At 41.7% G+C, this 22,375-nt stretch overlaps 2 protein-coding genes across 3 annotated transcripts in view; both read left to right on the top strand.

Annotated features, from left to right (window-relative positions):
• The window catches only part of LOC131686750 (ribosomal protein S6 kinase beta-2-like), a 38,230-nt gene extending 26,334 nt beyond the window's left edge, over nt 1-11,896 (top strand). For both annotated transcript variants that reach the window (XM_058970700.1, XM_058970699.1), the window contains exons 5-10: nt 107-298; nt 393-483; nt 553-801; nt 869-976; nt 1,036-1,529; nt 9,267-11,896. In XM_058970700.1, the coding sequence (XP_058826683.1) occupies nt 107-298; nt 393-483; nt 553-801; nt 869-976; nt 1,036-1,529; nt 9,267 (1,135 nt within the window). In that variant the 3' untranslated portion in view covers nt 9,268-11,896. The remainder of the gene's footprint in view (nt 1-106; nt 299-392; nt 484-552; nt 802-868; nt 977-1,035; nt 1,530-9,266) is intronic.
• A 6,533-nt stretch (nt 11,897-18,429) lies between these two features.
• On the top strand, nt 18,430-20,334 carry LOC131691370 (tektin-1-like). The gene is made up of 3 exons (XM_058977695.1): nt 18,430-18,670; nt 18,740-19,255; nt 19,650-20,334. Exons 1-3 carry the CDS (start codon nt 18,525-18,527, stop codon nt 20,227-20,229), a joined length of 1,242 nt encoding a protein of 413 aa, XP_058833678.1. The 5' UTR covers nt 18,430-18,524; the 3' UTR covers nt 20,230-20,334.
• Nucleotides 20,335-22,375: the final 2,041 nt, after the last annotated feature.

Raw genomic sequence — 22,375 nt, 5'->3', positions numbered from 1 at the left:
GAATAGTCTTACAATTATGGCCAGCACAGCGATAAACGGATATCTTGTTCGCTGCGACATTTTATACTAATTTAAATTTTTATTTCTTCCAATTCCAATCGAATAGCTTTTACCTGTGTGAAATCATTCTAGCACTAGAGCATTTGCACAATCTTGGTATAATCTATCGGGATCTGAAACCGGAAAACGTACTACTGGACGCCCAGGGTCACGTCAAACTGACTGATTTCGGCCTATGCAAAGAACACATCCAAGAGGGAATTGTGACGCACACTTTTTGCGGTACTATTGAATATATGTGAGTATGGAAGGATGATCAACGAATGTCTGAATTTAATTGATTTTGAAATACGTTTAAAGCTAATATTATATATTCTATTAACTTTCCATAGGGCTCCAGAAATCCTAACGAGAAGTGGCCACGGTAAAGCTGTCGACTGGTGGTCACTGGGTGCTTTAATGTTCGATATGTTAACAGGAATGGTTAGTACCATCTTTAAAGTAGACGGTCAGAAGTAATTCACTGTAACTTCTCTACTTTGTCATCGACAGCCTCCTTTCACGGCAGACAACCGCAAAAACACCATAGACGCTATTCTAAAGGGCAAACTTAACATCCCCGCATATCTTGCGACCGACTCACGCGATCTCATTCGTCGGCTCATGAAACGACAAGTGTCACAGCGGCTAGGCAGTGGCCCCACAGACGGACAAGCGGTTCGAGCACATCCCTTCTTTAAAAATGTGAATTGGGATGATGTGTTGGCTAGGCGATTAGATCCACCAATCAAGCCTGTATTGGTAAGACTTGCTTTATTCGAACGAATAATGTATCGATATATAAACTAAAACTCTACTTAACTTTTAGCGAAGCGAGGATGATGTTTCACAGTTCGACACCAAATTTACCAAACAAATACCGGTAGACTCACCAGACGATACAACGTTAAGTGAAAGTGCCAATTTAATCTTTCAAGTAAGTTACAAAACAGTCAGCCGAAATTAGCATCACTTAATATTATTGCACGTTTCCAGGGATTCACCTACGTCGCACCTTCGGTGCTGGAGGAGATGCAACAGCCTCGTGTGGTGACAGCACGTTCCCCGCGGCGAACACCCCGTCAACACCACGGCCATCATCATCATCACCACCTGAGTAGTCACAGTAGTCATCATAATATGCACGCGACCAACAGCAGGCTGGTGGAAAACGGTGCAATTACCCTAGCGGACGAGCAAATGCTTAGTATGCCCCGGTCGCAATCCATCGCCGGACACAGCAGCAATCATCAGTCGGTGCCGCATCATCTGGTGTTCCAGACGCAGCACCCTCAGCCTCCACAACCTCATCAGCTTCCACCTCAGCAAATGCAATCGCAGGCGACGGCGAGGAGTACGCAATTTTTGACCGGTCCCATCAGTCATCCGGCCAACACTCGACACACACCGGCACATTTGCAACCGTTCGCGCCACGGCCTTCACCTCAAGACGAAATGATGGAGGTGTACCCGGAGCTGCCGATTTCATAGTGAGTATAAAAAACAATAGAAACTCTGGGATATATATTATTTTGAATGCACAGATGCATCCGGGCTCTATGCTTACGTAAGTGGACGGGATGTTAAGTACACGTGGCGGAAAACCCGATCATTTCGTCCGTTCTATTGTGAATCCTCTACTTGCGCATTGGGCACTGCGTAGTCGTATGTAAAGTTGAGGTTCCTAAAGAAAACTCAATAGGTGGCGTGAAGAAGTTTCTCTGATCGCTTCAGGGCAATGGCAATCTTTACAAAAGATCATTTAGCTAATTTCTTGAGCCTTTCCTAAGTTGACCATTGCGGGCTATGAGAGAGCAATGGCATGTTAATTAGTCAGTAATTTTCTTTCGTTCAAGATTGCGTAATGCAAGGAATTCTCTAGTCTTCTTCTTTGTGTATTTAATATACAGTCTTGATTGAGAATGGTTGGTAGGGTATCAAAGTATTTCTCTTTATCCCCTTCTCTCAATCGTCGACCTTTACACTAAGGAAGCTAAATCCAAATCCAAAGCATTGTTCTAGATTTATGAAACGAGAGACAGCTCCCCTATTAAATATCTTTATCAGCCATCTCATTCCTTATCTTTCCATGTGCCCTAGAACCCACATCAAAGTCGGTTTAAATTTTCTTGCTAGATTCATCAGAATTTGCCGACAGCCATACACGAGTTTAGACTCGAATTAAAGAACTTAGAACTCGTATGGTTGATAGACTAACGATGTAGAACCTATAGAACATTGCACGAAAGGAAGAAAATTAAGAACATGACGCCACCAAAGGAAGAAAATTAAGACAGTTCTCGGAATTTGTTTACAAGGTCTTCCATTGAATCCATTCCAAGTTGCTTTAACGTAGATAGTGAAGATGAAGTTTTGATTCACGAAAAGTAACCAGAGCACAGTTTCATCTATCCACGTACAAGTACCACTCAACCCAGAGCAAATTCTTGGCTCCCTGCAAGCAACGTTAAGAACTTTCGCTACGATGCTGAGGAGACATCCAAATCGCCGAACACCCGACTGAAGACCATATTGCTTTCGCTTGCCGTGTTAATAAAGATTGCGCTGAGTTTGAGCTGGGACAGCTATCGGAAGAGCAGTTAAGTGCATGACCTACGTTCGCGGACTGAAAGCAGAAAGCTACGCAAAAAAACCCGTACATGACTGCGCTCCAGGATTGAGTAAAACAATGGAGTCACGTTGAACCAACTAGCGGAAGAATGTCAGCGTCTCCTTAACCTCAAACATGACAATGCAATGATCGAGCCAGCCACATGCTTCTGTCAACTGAATACCGTCCGTCTTTCAAGCCGGTACATACGAGACGGTTGGCCTCCATCAAAAGCCGTGATCCGGAACTTTAGCGATTCCATTCCAGACAGGAGTCACTTACTGTGGTTGATGGAAGTATTCTATTTGCTGAACGACTCGTTATTCCATCGCAGTATCGAAAACGGTGCTTGGATCAGTTTCATCGTGGGCATGCAGCGGATAAAAGCAATCGCCAGAAGCTGCGTCTACTGGCGCTCCATAGGTGATGACATCGTTGGTTATCTGCAGGCGTGTCAGCATTGCGCCTCCTTGCGCTACTCCTATACCATGGTTGAAAGTATCCGGCTTGTGGCAACGCAATCACGTAGATTTTGCCGGTCCCATCGAAGGCGAATATTACCTTATCGCCATAGACTCGTACTTCAAGTGACCTGAGGTTGTTCAAACCAGCTACAATCAGTATCCTGCTTTCGGACTTTTTGCTAGACTTGATATACCAGTGGCTCTCGTGTTCGTCAACTGAACCCAATTTACGACCGCGGGATTTGCTGAGTTTTGCGCTATCAACGGCATTGAGCCCATGCCAACAATCCCCTTTTATCCACGATCCTACGGCCAAGCTGAGCGCCAAGCAAATTCCAAAGAGGAGAGGATCAATTACTGATGCACTGGATAGCGTCTTGCTCGTATATAGAAGCACACCTAACCTTTCGGCTCCTGAAGGCAAATCTCCATAGGAAGTTTTGTTCGTTCGCCAAATTCGAACTACTTCGGGCACCCTCTGCGATAATCGAGAAGCAGCACAGCCTGTTGAGATTTTTTAGTCGAAATGATCCAGCATTTGCCAATGTGTATACAAGAAACAGTTGGAAATGGTCTCTAGGTGTGGTCGTCGAAGCATCTGGGTGAAGAACCGTCGAATGCTACGTTCGCATAATAATCAACTCATTAGCCGATCAACCACTAACACAGTAGGACAGCAAGCCAGGTATGCTCAGTTTCCTGTGGGCATTTTGTTGGACGTTTGGAACCTGCCTAACTTAACAACTGATACAACATTCCAGTCATCGTCGAAGTTGCAGACAACTACACTTGACGCCTCGTAGTGAGCAGCCGCCTGAGTCGGTGGCTAGTGCATCACTCTCTTTGCTGTCTTCGTCATCACATGCAATATCTTCTGAATTTGAGTTAGCGATTGAAGCTGATCCGGCGGCAACACTATCACGCCGGCATAAGCGAAAACCACTTTTCATCAGCCAGTTTTACAGCCCGTTAGAGCATATGCTCTTTATTCAGTTCGTAGTTAATGTTATTGTCTCATTTAGACGGAGAAGCTAAACAGCTTGTGAGCGAATTCGCGATTACGGATGCAAATGATGTGCAAGCATGGGACAAGCTTAACGACTTCTATGATAAGCAAAAATATACAGTCGCGGCATTAGTGAGAGTTCATTGTACAATCGCCCTTTCGTCTCTCGTTGGGTGTCGCAAACTTTTGTCGCCTCCGATGAAGTAATCAGACAATTGCAAGCGCTTGGTAAAGAATATGCGCGTCGTGATCCATAATTGATACATCTTCTTCTTGAGCGCAGAGCTGTGGAAGCTGGCGTATCGTTCAGTAAGAAGGGATACAAATCTACGAAACGGGATTCAGATTACAAGAGTGGCCAGAATTCAAAATCAGTTTTATCGAATAGGCTGATTCGAAGCTTTCACGCTACCGCCCAGCTCTCTTGTCCAAAGTTCTCTCAAACTCACACCATCTATCATTGTACCAGCTTCAAAGAGATGAAGACATGCGATCGTCAGAAATTTGTACAAAGATCCAAATTTTATTTCAACTGCCTTAAGATCATTCATTCAATTTCAAGGAATTCTTCTACCATAACCTTTAAAAGCTGTAATCAAAAAATCATTCACTGCTGTGTTCGATAAATGATCTAGCAATCTCACGTTTCCAAAAAAAAATACAAGCAGGAAACTCCAGCTGCAGAACCAAATCAGGAAGAATGTATGTCGCAAGAACCGAGACCAAATGTCCAACGAACTGCATCAGTATGGTGCAGTTTTAGGAAAAAAAAGACGACGTATTTCATCGTTCATATTGGTGGACTCTGTCTGCATGAACTCGACGCCACCAGCATACTTGTCAGGGGAATCACTCGAGGAAAGCACAGTAAGACAAAGAGAAAAGTTACGTTGCATATTCCATCGCAATTTGATGAATCAATCGTTATAGTACTGGAATAATTTATTCTCGATCAGCTCGTTCCGGACCAGCCGTGTCATGAATTCGATATTGATACAGATGCCTTGATAGGCACATCGTTAGCAGATCCCTCGTACAACAAGCATGGTAAGATCGATCTTTTATTGGATATAGAAGCTTTCTTTCCCATTTTAGGACCAGGAAAGCTAGTAGACAGTCGGAAAGTACCGATAGCGTAGAACTCTATCTTTGGATATTTGGCAGCGCGGCATTAGTGACTACTCCAAAATCTGGCGTTGTTGCTCAGGTCAGTGAAGTTAATTTTGAGAAAAACCCTTAGACGATTCTGGCAACTTGAGGACCTACCTACCTACCAAAAGTAAAGTCATACTAAAGATGAACGACATGCATTTCCAAACAACTTCTGTACGGAACGTAGATGGACGATATGTGGTTAGCCTACCCTTCGATGATACAAAACCACCGCTTGGTGACGCCGCCTCCGTCGCAATTCGACGATTCAAGGCAAGGAAACGAAAGTGTAGCGTCGATTCACAGTATAAAAAGCTATACAAACAGTTCAATGCAGAGTATTCATCTATTGGCCATATGGAGAAGATTCCATTACCGGAAGCACCAGATAAATGTTTCTTTCTTCCACATCACGCTGTTCGGAAGGAAGACAGTACGAGAACTAAGTTACGCCGCATCGTCTTTGACATCTCAAGTAAAAGCGCATCTGGTGTGCCCTTAAATGACCGTTTGTTGGTGGGTCAAAAATTCAACGGACCATTATTTAACACGAACGTATCGAGTCACAGGTATGGCCGATATCGAAAAATGTTAGAGGCGCGCTCTTGTGAATGGAAATGATGTCAACTATCAACGAATTATATGGCGCGAACAACCAGACCAACCAACCATTGCAACATTAGCGTTTACTGACACTCACTTATGGTACGGCCCCTTAGCGTTCGAGTGCGCATCCAAGAACTTCTACGTAGATGATTTGTTGTCGCCAAGTTTTTGCGAGAATAGCTTACAATGAGAAATTTCAATTTGCGAATATGAACGTCGAATGAACCGCAGCTTATAGAATCCGACGGGATCAGCAATGAACCCATAACGTTTCAGTTACCCCAGGAGGAAGACAATGTTAAGGCCCTCGGGATATGATGGATTCCATAGGATGGTGTGTTCTGCTTCAAGGTTAGCTTTGACATCAACAGTGCTAATACAAAGAGACAACTGCTATCCGATTCGTCCAAGCTATTCGATCCAAATGGCAGGATTGCCACTGCAATTATTCGCACAAAAATACTAATTCAACACCTGTGACTTTTTACAATCTAGACTGAGATGATCAGTTACCAGCAAGTGTTTCCGATGAATGGATCGAGGTGAAGGAAATGTTGCTCCATATCGAGAAAAATTCGTATGAGCTGCTGGATTCTCCAACACACAGGAAAGGTACAATTTCACGGTTAAGCTTAAGAAATAGTGGTTTATGCGCGAGCAGTTACTAACGCATGAACGGTTCACATAAACATAGTCGCCCCAGAAACGTCGTTTTTATACAACAAGTATTGTTGCCTAAACTGAAGCTGTTGGCAGCATTTTACTTAAGGATATACGCAGTCACTTGCGCATCTGCAACTCGAACTATTTGCATGAACTGATTCGACCATCGTCCCGCACTGGCTCTCTGCGTATCCAAGGAAATGGCAGACGTTTACAGCGAACCGTACATCTAAGATCCTCGATTATCTCCCTAGAAAACATTGGCGTCCTGTGTCTTCACGGGACAATCCCACCGACTGTGCTACGCGTGGTATTTTGCCAATTGTATTTGTCAATTGTCCTCTCTGTTGTACAGATCCCAGATGGCTGAAAGTAAATGATGCTGTATGGAATTTGTACATTCCAGCAAAAAACGGATCTCAAGTGGAAGAATGGTCCCCTCTGACACACCTGTCAGTTCTTAGTGCAGCTCTAGAATGTAATTATACCACCGAAACGCTCCTACTCAATCGATTTTCTGTCCTAATTCGCATACTACATATGGTCGGTGTTAAGTCAGACCGGACTAAGTGACAAAATATTGATTTCGAGAAAAACAGGTTTAAAGTTTGAATCACCGCATCCTTTACATTATGATTGGAAATTAATTATTGCCATAACTCTAGTTTATTGTTACATATTTCAAATCTGGTAAAGGTCGAATGTAGCTGACGATATTCTTTATCCAGTGCTGTCATTATCTCATTTTTTTATGTTTTGCGACTTAGTCCGGTCTGACTTAACACCGACCATATAAATTGCTGAATAAATCGTTTTAAATTCAACCTAATGGCTTCTTAGAGCGGCGTTTCCGAACTGACAGGTATTATTTCGCTGACGAAGATATCTAATGCTTGTCTCCAACTAGCTAGAATCGCTCCTGCAAGCGTGAAATAGACTGCCTACCAAAGTGTGCACCACTACCAAGCGATAGCAAAATTGAAGAACTATTTTCTACTGTTGACGATGAAGGGACCTTACGCTTAGGTGGTCGTCTATAGAACTCTAGCCAAATATGCGACAACCAGTAATATTGCCAAAGCAGCTCCGTTACACCTTTCTGCTGCTATTTGAATTACATTTGCAAAATCTTTACGATGGACCTACATTTACCCTCCGGCACTCGCGTCGTTGTATTTAGTGAAACACCTTCAGAAACTGCGAAATCTTATTTCAGCACCAGCGGCTGCTCATTCGGGTAGCCATTCGCGCGAGTGTTGGAGGGTTAATGTTTGACCCCTTGGTTTTGGGTGAAAGGTTGTGGCTGTGCGTGAAGTTGTTGATAGCTGCATACGCTGTCGTAGGATGAAAGCGAAAACATCACCGAAACTGATGAGAAGCCTACCGTCTAAATGAACACACCAGCGACACCTCTTATACACTGCGGTATCGATTATACAGGTCCAATAATCATACGCTCTTCCAAACTTCGTGCTGTAAGGGCACTGAAGGGATACATCGTTGGGTTGTCTTTTTTATCGACGAAAGCAATTAATTTCGAGGTAGTTACAGGTATGTCAACTAACACCTGTTTGGCAGCTTTCAAACCGTTTATAGGACGACCTGGATTATGCAGCGAGATTTAATCCGACCATGGCACCAATTTGTCGGTACAGATCGACAAAAACGGAATCGTCTTCAATCGAATGAGTTCGACCAAACAGTAGCTCAGACCCTATCGGACATTAGAATCAAATAGACGGTCATTACTTCATACGCACCCCACAAGGGTGGCATTTAGGAAGCTGCAGTTAAATGTATGAAGATCTCGGTAACCGTACAGACACTTCCTAAGAGCTCTCATCCGTTTATTTCAAATATAGGCATGTCTGAGCCCGCATCCTCTTTACCAGTTGTCAACGTCACCCAATTCTTGTGAACCTTTTACTCCGGGTCACTTAATTATTGGTCAACCTCAAAACTTCCTTCCTCAAACCAACCACGCACTGGAATAAGCACCTAATGCACGTCATTCATATCCCAGAGAATCGTTCAACGTTATACTGCTGGACGATACGCTCGTTGGAGACACGAATACGCAGCCACCCTTCAGCCTCGGCCAACAGAACTTGGCTGTTGGTCATCTAGTGCTGATTAAAAACGAGAATACATTTCCTCCGGTATGGGAACGTGATAGGGTAGTAAAAACGCATCCGGATCGGTATGGGATTGTACGCACCGTCACACTTCGCTCTTGTCAGTTGGAGTATCAGCGTCCGGTGCACAAACTAGTGCTATTGCCATGTATTTGAGGTATCTGTCTCAAGGCCCGGGAAGATTTTTGTATGTATTTCTACACCTCAGAAGACTGATTACCTATCCCTCGTTTTCAAGTTTCATTTTTGATGTTAAAGAAATGAATTGAATTTTCATTATGTCAACGAATGGCGACGCGTTCTGTTTTAATGAAAAAAGATGCCGTCCGCTTTTATGGAACTCACGCGCTTTATTCATAAACCACGATTCCGTTCCTATGTTTGCCGGTGTCCATTTATTCGTCTGCAGTCGGCATAAAAAAACTCTAACAGGGTACACAACGCAAGAATGGCAATCGATTCCCCAACTATACTATGCATATTCCCCTCCTCCTGGCTGGTTGTGGTCAATGATATTGACTCCTGAAATTTTCTCCAGTTAAGCTTAACTTTTCTTAACAAGAACAATTTTTGTGCTTCTTCTTTTTCAGGCCTAGGATGGAATACAACAAATTTAGAAGATTTATAATCTAACGAAATACCAGTAGTTTAATTTTTTTTTTTCCAAATGATGCAAACAGCTATTGCAATTAACATCTTTTTTTCACGTCAACCATCAAAGGCCCACACACAACCTCTGCACACTATAGAAAGTCCGATTCTGAGGCGTTTTGGCGCACGAGGTTGACGAAAGTTGTTATATAGAGAGGCGCTGATTATTATGAAAATGGTAGCGGGAATATGTGAATAGGCGATATTTTACGTGATTGACCATTATTGAAAGCGAAACACACACACAAAAATAACTAAGAATAGAAGGAAGATAAAGTAATTGCAAGCATAGCACTAAGCTAATAGTTGGAGATCAGAACGCAGCAGGTTTGTCGTAAATTTAATATGAAATGAATACATTATGATCGTGCACGTGTGTGTATCACTACCGGAAGCTACACTGTAGTAATGAGCGAATAAAGAAAGTTGTTAAAATTTCAAGATCGGAAAGCGATCGTCATTTTGGAAGTACTCCGAAAGAAAGTAAACGAGGAAATTGAGGTGTGTCTACTAAACTGTATTACCACTTGACAATTCAAGGAATATGATTTATGTCCAGTCTGATAATCAACTCTGCTATAGAATAATGAATATAAAAAACAAAGTGAATGAAATTGTTGAAAAAAACCTTTTACGAGTGTGTGGATTTATAGCGTTACCGAAAAAAGCAGAGATCAAGTTTCAATATAATTCTGAATGAAAAAAATATACCTAACATGAAACAGAACGACACTGTCAAGTAAAACATTCATTTTCTGTGTTTATTTTTCTATCAATTGTTTTAGTAGTCTATAAATTTAAGCGACGTTCCGCCGTTCGTTCCTGTATGGGTGGAGATGAATACTACATCTAGAAAACTTAAGTTCCTCAAAACAGACGCGCACCGCCCGTCGGTGAATAGCAGCGCAGAGCAGAACGTTGGCTAATCTAAATAATATACCAACTATGATAAAATTTAGCATAAAACTGAACAGAAAGCAGTTTGATGAAACACTCGTCAACATCTAACACAACACGAAAACAAATTACTTAGGAAAGGCAAAAAACTCACCTATTAAAAACGGCACGATTGAGATTTTGTTTTGTTTAGAACCAATACAACCGAGATAGCAAGTGTGTGAACCGATATAGGAGAAGGGTTTATTTTTGTTAATATAGACACCAACCCAACAGCAGCAGCGGCCACAGAGGAGCACCAGGAGAGGATGGAGTCATGATCCAGGCAAGAGTAAGACGTAAAGGAATGCCACGCATAAGCAAACCAGTTGAATTGAGATCAACGTAAATGAGAGAGTTTGTATAGTTAGATGTCCTAGCAATGTAACCTTCTTTAGCCAAATATCCCTCCAAAAAGCAAAAGTAATAGTAATTTTAAACACTTTAGCTCGATGATGAAATGATTGGAAAGGGTGTATTATTCTAAACAAACGAACAGAATAAACGCAAACAAGAGTGGGAAATGACCAATAGTTTAAATTTTCAATAGACCTTACCGATCACATGTACACTGCAAAATCAATTACAACTAATATAATTTTAATGTAACCCTTAACCAATAGACAAATGTAACGAGGTCTTATTTTTTAAAGATTTTGTTGTGCTAAAGTTAGATAAATTAAAACAAATCTGATGAACCATAGTAAAACTCAATAGCAGAAAAGAAAAAAATGCAATAGTCTGGATCAATGTGAACAAACTAATTTGACTGATTTTAAGGTAACTCTCAACCTTTAGGCTGTAAGTAAAACCACAAAAGCGATGTACCGTGCGCAACCGATGCTCACGGTGCCTTTGTTTGTACAATAATAGATCAGATTTATAGGAAAGAAAAACTTTATATAGGGAAAATGGTACCAACCAACCTTTACCTTAATTTATACCATCTTTATTTTACAACCACTGAACGCTCTTTACTTGCTCAACCCTTCATATACACAGATCAACGATTATGGCAGGCGGAATCTTTTCCAATACTCTGCAATCATGGCTTGCGGATAGGCACCGGTCACTGCTTCACTGAAGAATAGTCTCCCTGAAAGCTCAACCACGTACTGGAATAAGCACCTAATGCAAGCGTTGTCTCGTTTCCGATAGACTATTTTACTGCCATTTATTTCGCTGCTCTGACTCCGGTAGCTAGAATTTTTTTAAAAATATATTTATCAGAAGCAAAATTTGGTAACAAAATGAATGAAGTACGTATTCTTGCGTCGTTGCCGATTTTAACTGGATTGATTTACGGAAATAATCAGAAATCAAATAAGCAGGATAACGAGAAAGTTGAACCAAACTATGATTACATAGACAGGTGAAGATAGCTAGTTAAAACAGTAAACGATGAATGAAAAATGAACAACTAGACGAGGATTATGGCCTTTTTGTTTCCGATATAGTTTACCAATTTTTAAATTATCTGAAATTACCTACTTATGTACGTAGACACAAAGGAAGAAAATAAAGTCTAGGTTTTAGTGCAAACTAATCAAATTAATGAAACAAATGAAATGAGAAAGAGCAAGTGAAAAGATGAGAAAAGATCATATAAAGCGCTTGAAGATTTGAAAATGGATTGGTTACTCTTTTATAATTGAAACATCTATGATGACAGTCCTACGATGGTTTATTTCAGCATCGAACAAATCGGATTCGAGCTGTCGAGTTCACAGAACGAACAAGCACTAAAATTTTCTTGGTTGTTATGCTTCTGTGTTTCGTTGCGTTTTGGTGGACTTTGCCGGTTGACTTCATCGAGTAAAGTCAAAGTTGAGGTCGTCATTAATTGTATCAAATCTTAAAACAAATGCTTTATGGTGAGTGTCTACCTTCAGTATAGATGTCCGAGGCTCAATCAGTTCGAACACGTCCGTGTCGTTGACGAAGGCTAAATCGAGGGTCCGTTCATTCATTCACAAGCGACCAACGTTTCTGTGATGGCCGTCTGATGTTCCAATGTTGCATTTTCAGGAAGGTTGCACTTTTAATCGTCATCAAAAATCAATACTGGAGACAAGTAAGATTGTAATCAGCTGCAAAAGACTCGTCTATTAGCTTTGTCCCGAATCCTTTGACTGTTCGAAAGACTCCATCACGACCTTCGAACGCAGGGGCGGGACGAATAAGTAAGTCACTGGCTGGTAGCCCGTTTAGGGGTCGAAGCGTTTGGGGGGGCTTCCATGGTACTGTCGTTTAGTTGATTGAAGTCATTGGAGAGCGCGACCGTGGCGGGAGGGTAAAATTCAAATCAACTAGTATGCAGATGATCTTCGGTGACCGCGTCGAAACTGTTGTATCCAGCAATAGATTGTAAGGGGAGGCATTCCTAGTGAGCAGAAGCTATGCGAACTTGCTATTTTCACATTGAAGTTGTTTGTCAGGCAGGTTTGCAATGGTGATAGAATCAAACGAGTTGTGTTTATCAACTTAATTGATATTTGTTTAAAGGGTGTGCAGAATCTTGAATTGCTTTGGAAGCACATAGACCCTCATTGGCTTTACCTGACACATAAAAATGTCTCCGACTCGTCAAGAAGTCCGAGGTTGATTGCCCAGGAAACTCGAGCATTCCAAGACACTCTCACAAGACATCTCGAAATTATCCTGGATTCGGCACCAATGTTCGAACCGCATACTTCACACATTGTGGATAGGACATCAATACAGCTAGAGATCATCATATACTCTCTAAAATCGCTTTGTTGTGCGTTGGTCCGATCAACACCACAGTGGGCCCTATTATCACAGTCACGTCACTTGGTGACTAGAAGGAAATTTTCTTCTAGTCACTAGGTGACGTGACTGTGAGAATAGGGCCCAGTATTGTTCTCCTGTTTGGAATCCTTACTACCAGAACGGGGTTGTCAGACTCTAGGATGTTCAACGCCGGTTCTTACGCTTACCTCGACACTCTCAGCAGAGGGACCACTCTCGAGCCCTACTCGACACGGACTTACTGTCTACAAGGGTGGGTTGCTCTAGATTTGTGGTACGCCTGGATCTTCACGCCCGCATTCGAGCTCTATGAAATATCTCTTTTGCGGCTAGCTTTCAAGAGAACCATCCACGATCGACATAGCGGAGATACGGGACTTCAACGAATTTGTACCGCATTCGACTTCCACTTGACGAGAGGTACGATTAAAGCTGAGTTTTTGACTATCCTAAGTAACCACCATCAGAACCAATGAGTTTATGATTTGAGCATCAAGAACATCTCAACTCAGCTTAATCCACGCCCTTCGGCACCAGTTTAGCCTTACCAGATCGCAACGTGGGTGACGTCGTGAAAATTGGCGAATACAAGTTTACATCAGTTTGAAGCAACATATAATCTGCCCATAACAACATAAGAGTCCCATATTGAAAAACAGCAAGCCGAGAAAAACGCTGTTCAAGATTGTCCCATCCATTGAGCCAAATGGATGGGACAACCATGTTTTGGTATTTTTTCATATTTTCTGAACAAACCCGGTAATCTTATTTGTACAGTGTGATTCAGTGGTAATACAGAATACAATCCAACGGATAACTCATATTTCGACAAAAATCCATATGGGACTCTTATGCGTTTATGGGCAGTAATGCTGCTTCAAACATTTACGATTTAAAGCTGGATTTGCCATCCAACCTAGCATAAGTTTATAGACTATTGCTGTTTTTGCTTGACTCCAATGAGTCAGATTGGTACCGCAACCGCTGTCAGTTCATACAATTTAACAGCTATTGGGGGTTAGAACCTGACTGAGTTTCGTTTCAAGCAAAAACGGTATAACTGTTATTCTTTCACCTACAATTGTGTTCAAAGATAATGCGGTGCCAAAATTGTTAAACCTTTTTTCGATGATCAAGATCCCAATTACTGTCGTCTGAGACACCGACTTCTTCCGCTGGATAATGTGGGTAACTCCATTGAGTTGATGGATGGTTGATCTTCCTTTGCGGAACCCAAACTGTTCCTGTACAAAGACATTACATTCATTATCGAAAGAAAATATTCGGATTTGGATTGCTTTCTCAAATAATAGCTTGGAGAGTGCGGAGAGTAAACTGATGGTTCGCTAGCTTGTGGAAACAGAAGCATTACGATTTCAACACTGGGATAACTTTTGCTAACTTCCACACTGAAGGGAAGTAGCTAAGTCCCCAACCTAGGTTGAATATTTTAGCCATGAGCTTTGGTTCTAGTACTTTAGCTCGATGTTGAAAGCATTGTCGAAATCATATTTCGGAATGTCTTAAGAAAAGTCCTCAGCTCATATGCAGTGACCCTCGACTCCTCTCGAATCAAACTCAGATTGATCAATCGCGGCGACGTTCTTAACAACGGCCCTTTCCTGTGGACTAACTATGGCAAGCCCCAAGTTATTAGAAAATAGCTAGCCCCAACGTAATCGCCTATTCGTTAAAGGTTATCAAAACAGCATCATTGTCTACATCCCCAAACTAGATCAGCGGAGTTACAGCTCTCGGTTTTTTCTTAAAGACCTTCATCAGGAACCATCAAGATTTGAGTGAGGAGGAATTCGCTGAATTTTTTTCTGGAAATCCCCGTTACGAAGGTCCAAAATTCTCGCCTGGATAACCCTTGATAGAGAAGAGTACATTGAAAGTTTATCATGGACGCCAGTTCTTCAATTAGGTCTCCGGTAAATATTCCGGAGACGGATAAGTTTTTTCGTGATGAGAGAGTTGCTTACCTGATTTTGCAGCACGGATACCGCTCTGTCTTGAGCAACAACAATCCAACGTCGATTTCCACCAGGCAATGCAGTGGTGGATCTACGTTGATGCTGGTCGACGACTCGTTGAAATGCCTCCCAGTTGTCGCGATCGTAGTTTCGCCGATGTTGATGTTGAAATATTGCGCCTCACTGAATAAGACCGGAGAATTCTCGGTGACGATGAAGATGTCCAAGATTGAATGGACCCCCTATCTGGATATTCTCGTCTGGAGGCATTCTGTGGCAAGAATGTTGAATTGATCGGCTTCTAAATCTCCAATGAGAATGAACCCGTTCCGGTTTCGCCGTATATTGTCCCACATCACGTGCAAACCATTCGGGTTGACAGCGATGGTGAATTTAGCATACCACCGTGTCTGACTTGCCCACTCGTTTCATATTAGTGCCGAGGTACCATGGATGGTAGTTTGTTTGGAATAATACACAATACTAACAAATGACAATCCGTTGGCAGCTGCAGTAGTAAGGCGGGGCAGCGCTGCGAAACGGGTATATCCCGGTAAAACTTCAAGCGAGTAAGTTTCTATTTAGGCAAATATTGACTAATTCTTGCACTTTTCAACCGATGTTGATGATTAACAGATTTTTGGATGCGGAATTAATTGTTTTCTTAAAATGTTTATTGGGATAAAGACGCAACTTTAGAAAACTGTCGAGAAGTATTTTTTTTCGAGAGTTGTCCTACTGGAGCTGTAGAAATAGGTTCTCGGAAGGGCTCCCTGTCAGAATCCCATACAATTTGCAGACGAGACAGGCAATGGTGCCCAATAAAATACTGCTTTAGGCCAATTGTGATTCTGAATGTGATATTCATTGTACGGTTCAGGTATGAGCGGGTGTAAGGTAAGGGCTCTAGCATGTGTACGTTAATGATCGCGTGTGCGTTGGTATTTCGCGTGTGCTAACGTGTATGTAACTTCGCGTATATAAATTCTACTTTATAACATTGTGCCTTTCGCGTATTCGCGTGTGTTCTAGAATGATGGCGCGCGGACCTTGAATCAGATCAGAATTTTTCGTGTGCGGTTCAGATTCTAATTAGAAGAAAGTGAGTTCTTCTATATCACTAGAGTTCGTAGTCATGTCGCCATAGAACGTGTGGTCTAGTTGATATGAGCTTTATTTTTTGATTGGTCCAACTGAATGTATGGACCTAAGTTGCTAGAATGAAGAGTAAAGATTTCCGGATGTGACCGATCTTGCACATTTGCGGGTTCGCTTTTGAGATCGCGTTTGTAACTTCGTAAGTACTAAAACGTTTACATTATTATCGGCGTGTTATCAAGTTTGCGCGATGGCGGGCGTAGGTGTGCGTAGATGATCGCGAAGGGCTTAAGCCTTCGTATGTTGACGTGTTTGTCCGTGCTCGCCTGTATGTGACTTCGCGTGCATAAATTCGATTTTGTAACCCTGCGACCATTCACATATTCGCGTGTGTTTTTGGATGGCAACGCGGACCGTCATTCTGATATTTAGTTTTCGGTGTACGGATCACATTCTGACAGAGAGTGAGTTACCCCATATCACTAGAGTTCCCGGTCATGTCGCCATGGAACGTTTTGTCTAGTGAATATGGAAGTTATTTTTTTTTAATTTTTCAATTTTCTTTTTTTTTAAATTAATTAACATGGACCGGAAGTCTGGAAGTCTCGATACCAACAGTCTGTTGGTATCGAGACTTCCGGCCGATCCCGATTCATAATCGCGCGAGCGCGGGAGTTTGTAGGTTGACGCTTGAGATCGCGTTGGTAAGCTTATGAGTGCTGAGACGTTCACCTTATCACCGGGGTGTTATCGAGTTTGCGAGTTCTTGGGCGTGGGTTGCTTGAATTATCGCGAGGGGCTCTAACGGTTGTATATTGACATGATTTTGTAACATATTTGCGTGTGTTCTTGAATGGTCGCGCGAACCTTGAGTCTGATATTAAATTTTTCGGTGAACGGTTCAGATTCTAGCAGAGAGAGGGTTCCCTTATGTCACTAGGGTTCCCGGTCATGTCGCCATGAGACGTGTTGTCTAATAGGTATGAACGTATTTTCTTAATTGGTTCAGCTGAAGGCATGGACCTAGGCTTCTAGAATCAAGGATAGACTTCGGGACGTGACCGATTCGTGATAGCCTGCGGGAGAGCATTTTTGTAGGTTCCCGCTTGAAACTGCGTTTGAGAATGTGTGTGTTAAGACGTTCACTATCACCATCTTTGCTGACCCAGCTGAAGGCGGGTGTAGAATGTCAGTATAGAACTCGAAAAGAAGTAACAAAAGACAATAGACGAAAGGTAATAGATTAGACAGGAACAAGATACAGCTGAAATTGATTTTTACATGAAAAATATACATTAGTACTTTAAACATTACTAATACTTGAATAGCCAACCACCACACATAGCACATCCTTTCTCAATTATCTATTTGTTATTGGTTGATTGTTGGTTGTGAGCTGGTAAATAGAGGAAAGGTATAGAACAGAAAAAGGCTCACATCAGCCCTCCCGACCTCCTCGATACACCACTATGGAGGCGTATTGTAATCAACATCTTGAAGCGAGATTTTTATATAAATCAAATCGTGAGTAGTCATAATGATTGGTGGATTATTAACATGAGAACTAATTAACCTCTAGTAGTAGAACTTAGTGCAAACAGAAACTAAAAAGCGCAAAGGTCCTTAAATTTAGATAACTATTGAATCTATTGTGGCTTGATGATTTTTACAATACCGTCAATTCGATCAACCTGCGAGAGGGAGAAAACTGTTGAGAAGCATTTTTGAAGGAAAAATCGCAAATTTTCTTCTTAGGATGAAAAGTGGGTAAAACAGCACATTTTCGAAATTCTTTAGGCAATTGAATTGATGAGATACACAAGGATAAGATTCTTTTACTTTGGATTGACTTCCCGAAATCGAAAATTTTGATGGATATTTTTGCAATGTAAATAGTAACCCGCGTGCGTCAACTTACCCCAACCGCAAATTTTATAAAAAAGGAAAAAATACTTTTGTTTATGTATAAATGTAATATCTGTACGGAAACTGAAAACTCTTTTCACTTCCTATCGAAAAATATAATCATTCGGGAAACGGGATTGAAAATCACATTCAATAACACAAGTTTAAAATTACGAAAATTTCCTTATAAGTACTATAGTAATCCGAATCTAATAAATTCAAATAGGTAAGAATAATAGGGGGTTGAGATGAGCAAGGAAGCGTGTACCCTACGTTAAAAATGCTTTTTTTTTAATTTTGGGTGGTTCCTACAATAAATCCACTTTTCGAAAAGCACGAACAAAACGCTGCGTAAAAAAACTGAGTCAGTCAGAAAGTCGACTATGCGGGGTACCATAGCAACCACATCACATTTTGTCCAGTTTGTTGATATCGATTGCTTTCCCGGTTACAGCTTTCACTTACCTCGAACTCTTTCTAGTGAAACGAGTTTTTTTCTGGAAACAAACCATGTCCAATTATTGTCTGGCTGATCACAACCTGGTAATTTTTCCGCCAGTGCGTCCCAAATATACGCCGCGTGACTGGGACCTGAACAATCGCACCAAGAACATATTCTCCGTCAACCAGCAAACGCTAGCGGAACGGGTCATCTGGTAAGAAATCCATTATAAAAGCGATGCGACCTATATTTTTAACTTTCTCCCGTTTTTCATCGGATTTAGTGAAAGTGAACGAGTGATCGATGAAACCAAGTTCACCACCGAGCTAAACAAAAATGAATCCGACTTCCGACTGAAGGAACGCATCTCCGATATTAAGTTCCGGCTGGACGAGCTAACGAAACAAAAAAAGGATGCCCATGTCGAGGAGGAAGCGCTGAAGGTGTACAAACGGAGGACACTGGATGCTATCAATACTTTGAGGGAAATTGCTCTTCCCATCTGTCAAAAATGTATCATAATGCGGGAAATGAGACAGGGTGTCGATCTAGTGTTCGATGAAGTAGACAAAGAGTTGAAACGGGAATTAGGAGTCATTAATGGCTCTATCGAGTTACTGCATAAGTTGATGGACGAAGGCGTTGAACAGCTGAGACGACTCAGAGCGACGATCTATCTGCTGGATCGTGATTTATCCAACAAGGGAAAATCGGTACAAATCGACGAGAAGAACATTGAATTGCGGCACAACCAGATGGGAATGAAGGTGTATGATGGAACGGTCCCGCTGGATCCCTAGTAAGTGTTGAACTTTGTGATTAAAATGCCGTAGATCCGATCCAATATTGAGTGTGGGACGATGAAGGAACAAGTTGTTTGGGTATATTCTGATCAAGCGACAGACCACATCCGTAAACTGATGGCGTGTTACTTTGAAGCACTTTACTGCCAATAATTGCAAATTTGTATCATGTTCTTCAAGATTTATCTTATCAACAAGGACCGAATCGCAATTATAGGCAGTATGCTTCATGTTTTCGGACAGCATTTATCACATTTCAAAAAATTTCGAACTGGCGATTAACGTCGACATTCGACAAAAATTAAGCAATGTTGTTCACTGTCATCGCGTAAATCCCTAATTTGACATCATTGTATCATTTGAAGCATTACATTGTTTTATCCTTTCCAGCAACAACACCGACCCCGAGTGGATACGCGTAACTAACGCCAACATTGAAAACACTGCCAAGGAAATTAATTCAGCACAAGCGCTACGCTCCTACATCGACCAGGTATTAAAACAGGCTGCCGAAGACATTCGCCAGCAGGTGGAACGTACAAATACGGCCTTTGCGAAGCGAATCTCCGAAATGCGCTACACTAAGGTCAAGCTAGAAAACGTCCACAAGGAAACGACACGACAGGTTAACGAATTGACGCGAAACGTGACCAAACTGGAGATGGAAATAGCCGAAAAGGAGGGCTACGTTGCGCTGGCCCAGATGCGGATGGCTAACCGAGCTCACCGACCCGGAATGGAGCTGTGCAAGGATAATGTGTACAATAGTTTGGCAAAGGAAATGGTTGCACTGCGGGAAAATGTCTCTAAGCTAGACCTAATGCTGGTGCAATCGAGGGCGACGTTGCGGTATCTGTTGAACACCCAGGTAATGCAGGAAGATGAGATCAATCTAAAGACCAGTTCCCTCAAGATTGATGAGGCGGACTGTATGACATTGAGGGAGAGTTTGAATTTTCAAAATTTTTGAAATGGCATCGAAAGAGTGTAGCGAAAATTGCACATTAGTGGTATTTAGTGAGGTGTTCTGCATTAGGATTTCTTTCGTGGCAATGAGCTTAGGAGTTTCGGCCAGCTTCACGTTTTATGGATTTATTTATCTATGCAGTTTTGATTATAAAATAATAAAACATTTCGGGTAGTCTAGTTTTTGAGTGATTGATTTTTCGGGGGTTGAGTTTCAGTTATTTAGAAATGCTTCGAAGGGGATATTATTTTTAACAAGGAAATTTGATAGTCTCTAAGTTACACTACAAATCGGATCCATTGGACTATAACTCAAAATGGATAAGAAAGCTTAATACCATCCATAGCTATGAAAACAGTACTGACGACTAAACGCTGTTTTGCGCACATTCGATAACGAATGACGCATGGTTTTTCTGAACATTTCGAACGTTGTATCGTATCTCAAAAAAGAGATACCCACATTGTCAATTGAAAGAGTAGACTATTTTAATTTTACCAATTTTCCATATAGATGAATACTTAGCTACGTGCTTTTGTAGAGAAATTATCATAAAATGGAAAACATGATTGAAAAAAAAAACAGAAACAAAATACTAAAATCTCTATGCATCCATAAATAATAAGGAGTTTTCGGTTAGCGATACATTTATGCAAACTAACCTTTTTACGTTGACAAATATAACCGATGATAATCATTGGCCCCGAAGGCACAGTTGCACTTGGGGCATTTGCGCTGGCGGGTTTCATATCGTGTTCGCAGGCAATCGTAGCAGAAAACATGGAAACACTTGGACAGAACGGCATCCTTTCGCTTAACCTTACACGAAGGACAGGTAAGGGTTTCCTTGTATTCGCGAATTTCCTCCAGCATAACCTCGTCGATCGTAGTGCCGGACATTTCGATTTTCTTCATGCGTTCGGCCTTGCGCTTGAACTGCGCCAGTTCCTCCTGCAGCCGCTTAGTCTTGTACGCTTCGGCTTCCAGGGAACTTGTCTTCTCCGCGACCACCTGCTGAGCTTCCTTCATTTGAGCGTGGTACTTTTCAAGGTGAAGTTTCAGATCTGCTGCCGACTGGGCGGACTCGATGGCCTTGCGTTTGTGCATCTCCATCGCCTGCTGGCGGGCGACCAGTTCCTTCTCGATGGTGGTCACCGTGTTCTGCAGGATTCGTTCCTTCTCCTCCAGTTTGCGTAATACGACATGCATCGCCTCGATCTGGCTGTCGCGCGTTGTGACCTAGAACGGCAAAGGATTAACATGATTGAAATGATGAATCTTTTTTTAGCGGGCTGATAGGACCGCTTAGCTTAGATGATCTCGGTCCGTCCCGCGAAACAAAATTTGCAAAATCGAAGTGGCAACTGTCGGCCAAGTTAACACAGGTTCTAAATAAATCAGAGAGCACTGGTAACAGTAATGTCCGTAAATACTTATTTCCCTGCAAATATTCTGCCAGTTATTATTCCTGTTATAGTGTGTATTAATGATTGTTTTGTTTGATAATCAGAAATAATTTAAAGTTTTAATATATTAAAACTAAGTCACAGAGAACAGATATCCAGGTTCGAACAAACTACTAAAACTTGTTTTGCCATTAGAACAAATATCTGCTAGCGGCTAGAACATTACGATGTTACACGAAATTCGTTATGGAATATTGTTTGTTTGAGAACGGTGGGCGTAGCGTTGTTGGTAAATCGATTGCCTTGTACACAGTGCACCTGGGCTCGAACCCAACCCCGTTAGAAATTTTTCATAAGGGATTTTTCTACCCGAAGAGGCGAATGACCTTAAGGTTAAAACCTCTATAATCGAAATAAAAAAAAATCATAAACCCTAACTGTCAATACGCGACATCATTTATGAACGGCCCCTTGGTGATATCTTTAGAGCGGACAATCCAATGAAAAATAGGATTGGCAGGATTATAGTGCGCTTTTAGCACCGTGTGTCACATCTTTATGTTTGTTATACATACTACGAATAGCAAATCATGTGATGTGATGGCCAGAAGATTAGAGAAGCAATTCTCCCCCCCTTCCCCAAAGATTAAAATGATAAATCTCAGGGAGATAATAAATCGTTATAGCATAGTAAATAATAATCATTACTGCTTTCTAGTGCTTCGTTGGTCACGTTCTTAACT

The sequence above is a fragment of the Topomyia yanbarensis genome, chromosome 3, assembly GCF_030247195.1.
Source record: "Topomyia yanbarensis strain Yona2022 chromosome 3, ASM3024719v1, whole genome shotgun sequence".
NCBI classification, from domain to species: Eukaryota; Metazoa; Arthropoda; class Insecta; order Diptera; family Culicidae; genus Topomyia; species Topomyia yanbarensis.
Note: the sequence above shows the minus strand (reverse complement) of the source record. Positions and strands in the feature narration are given on the sequence as shown.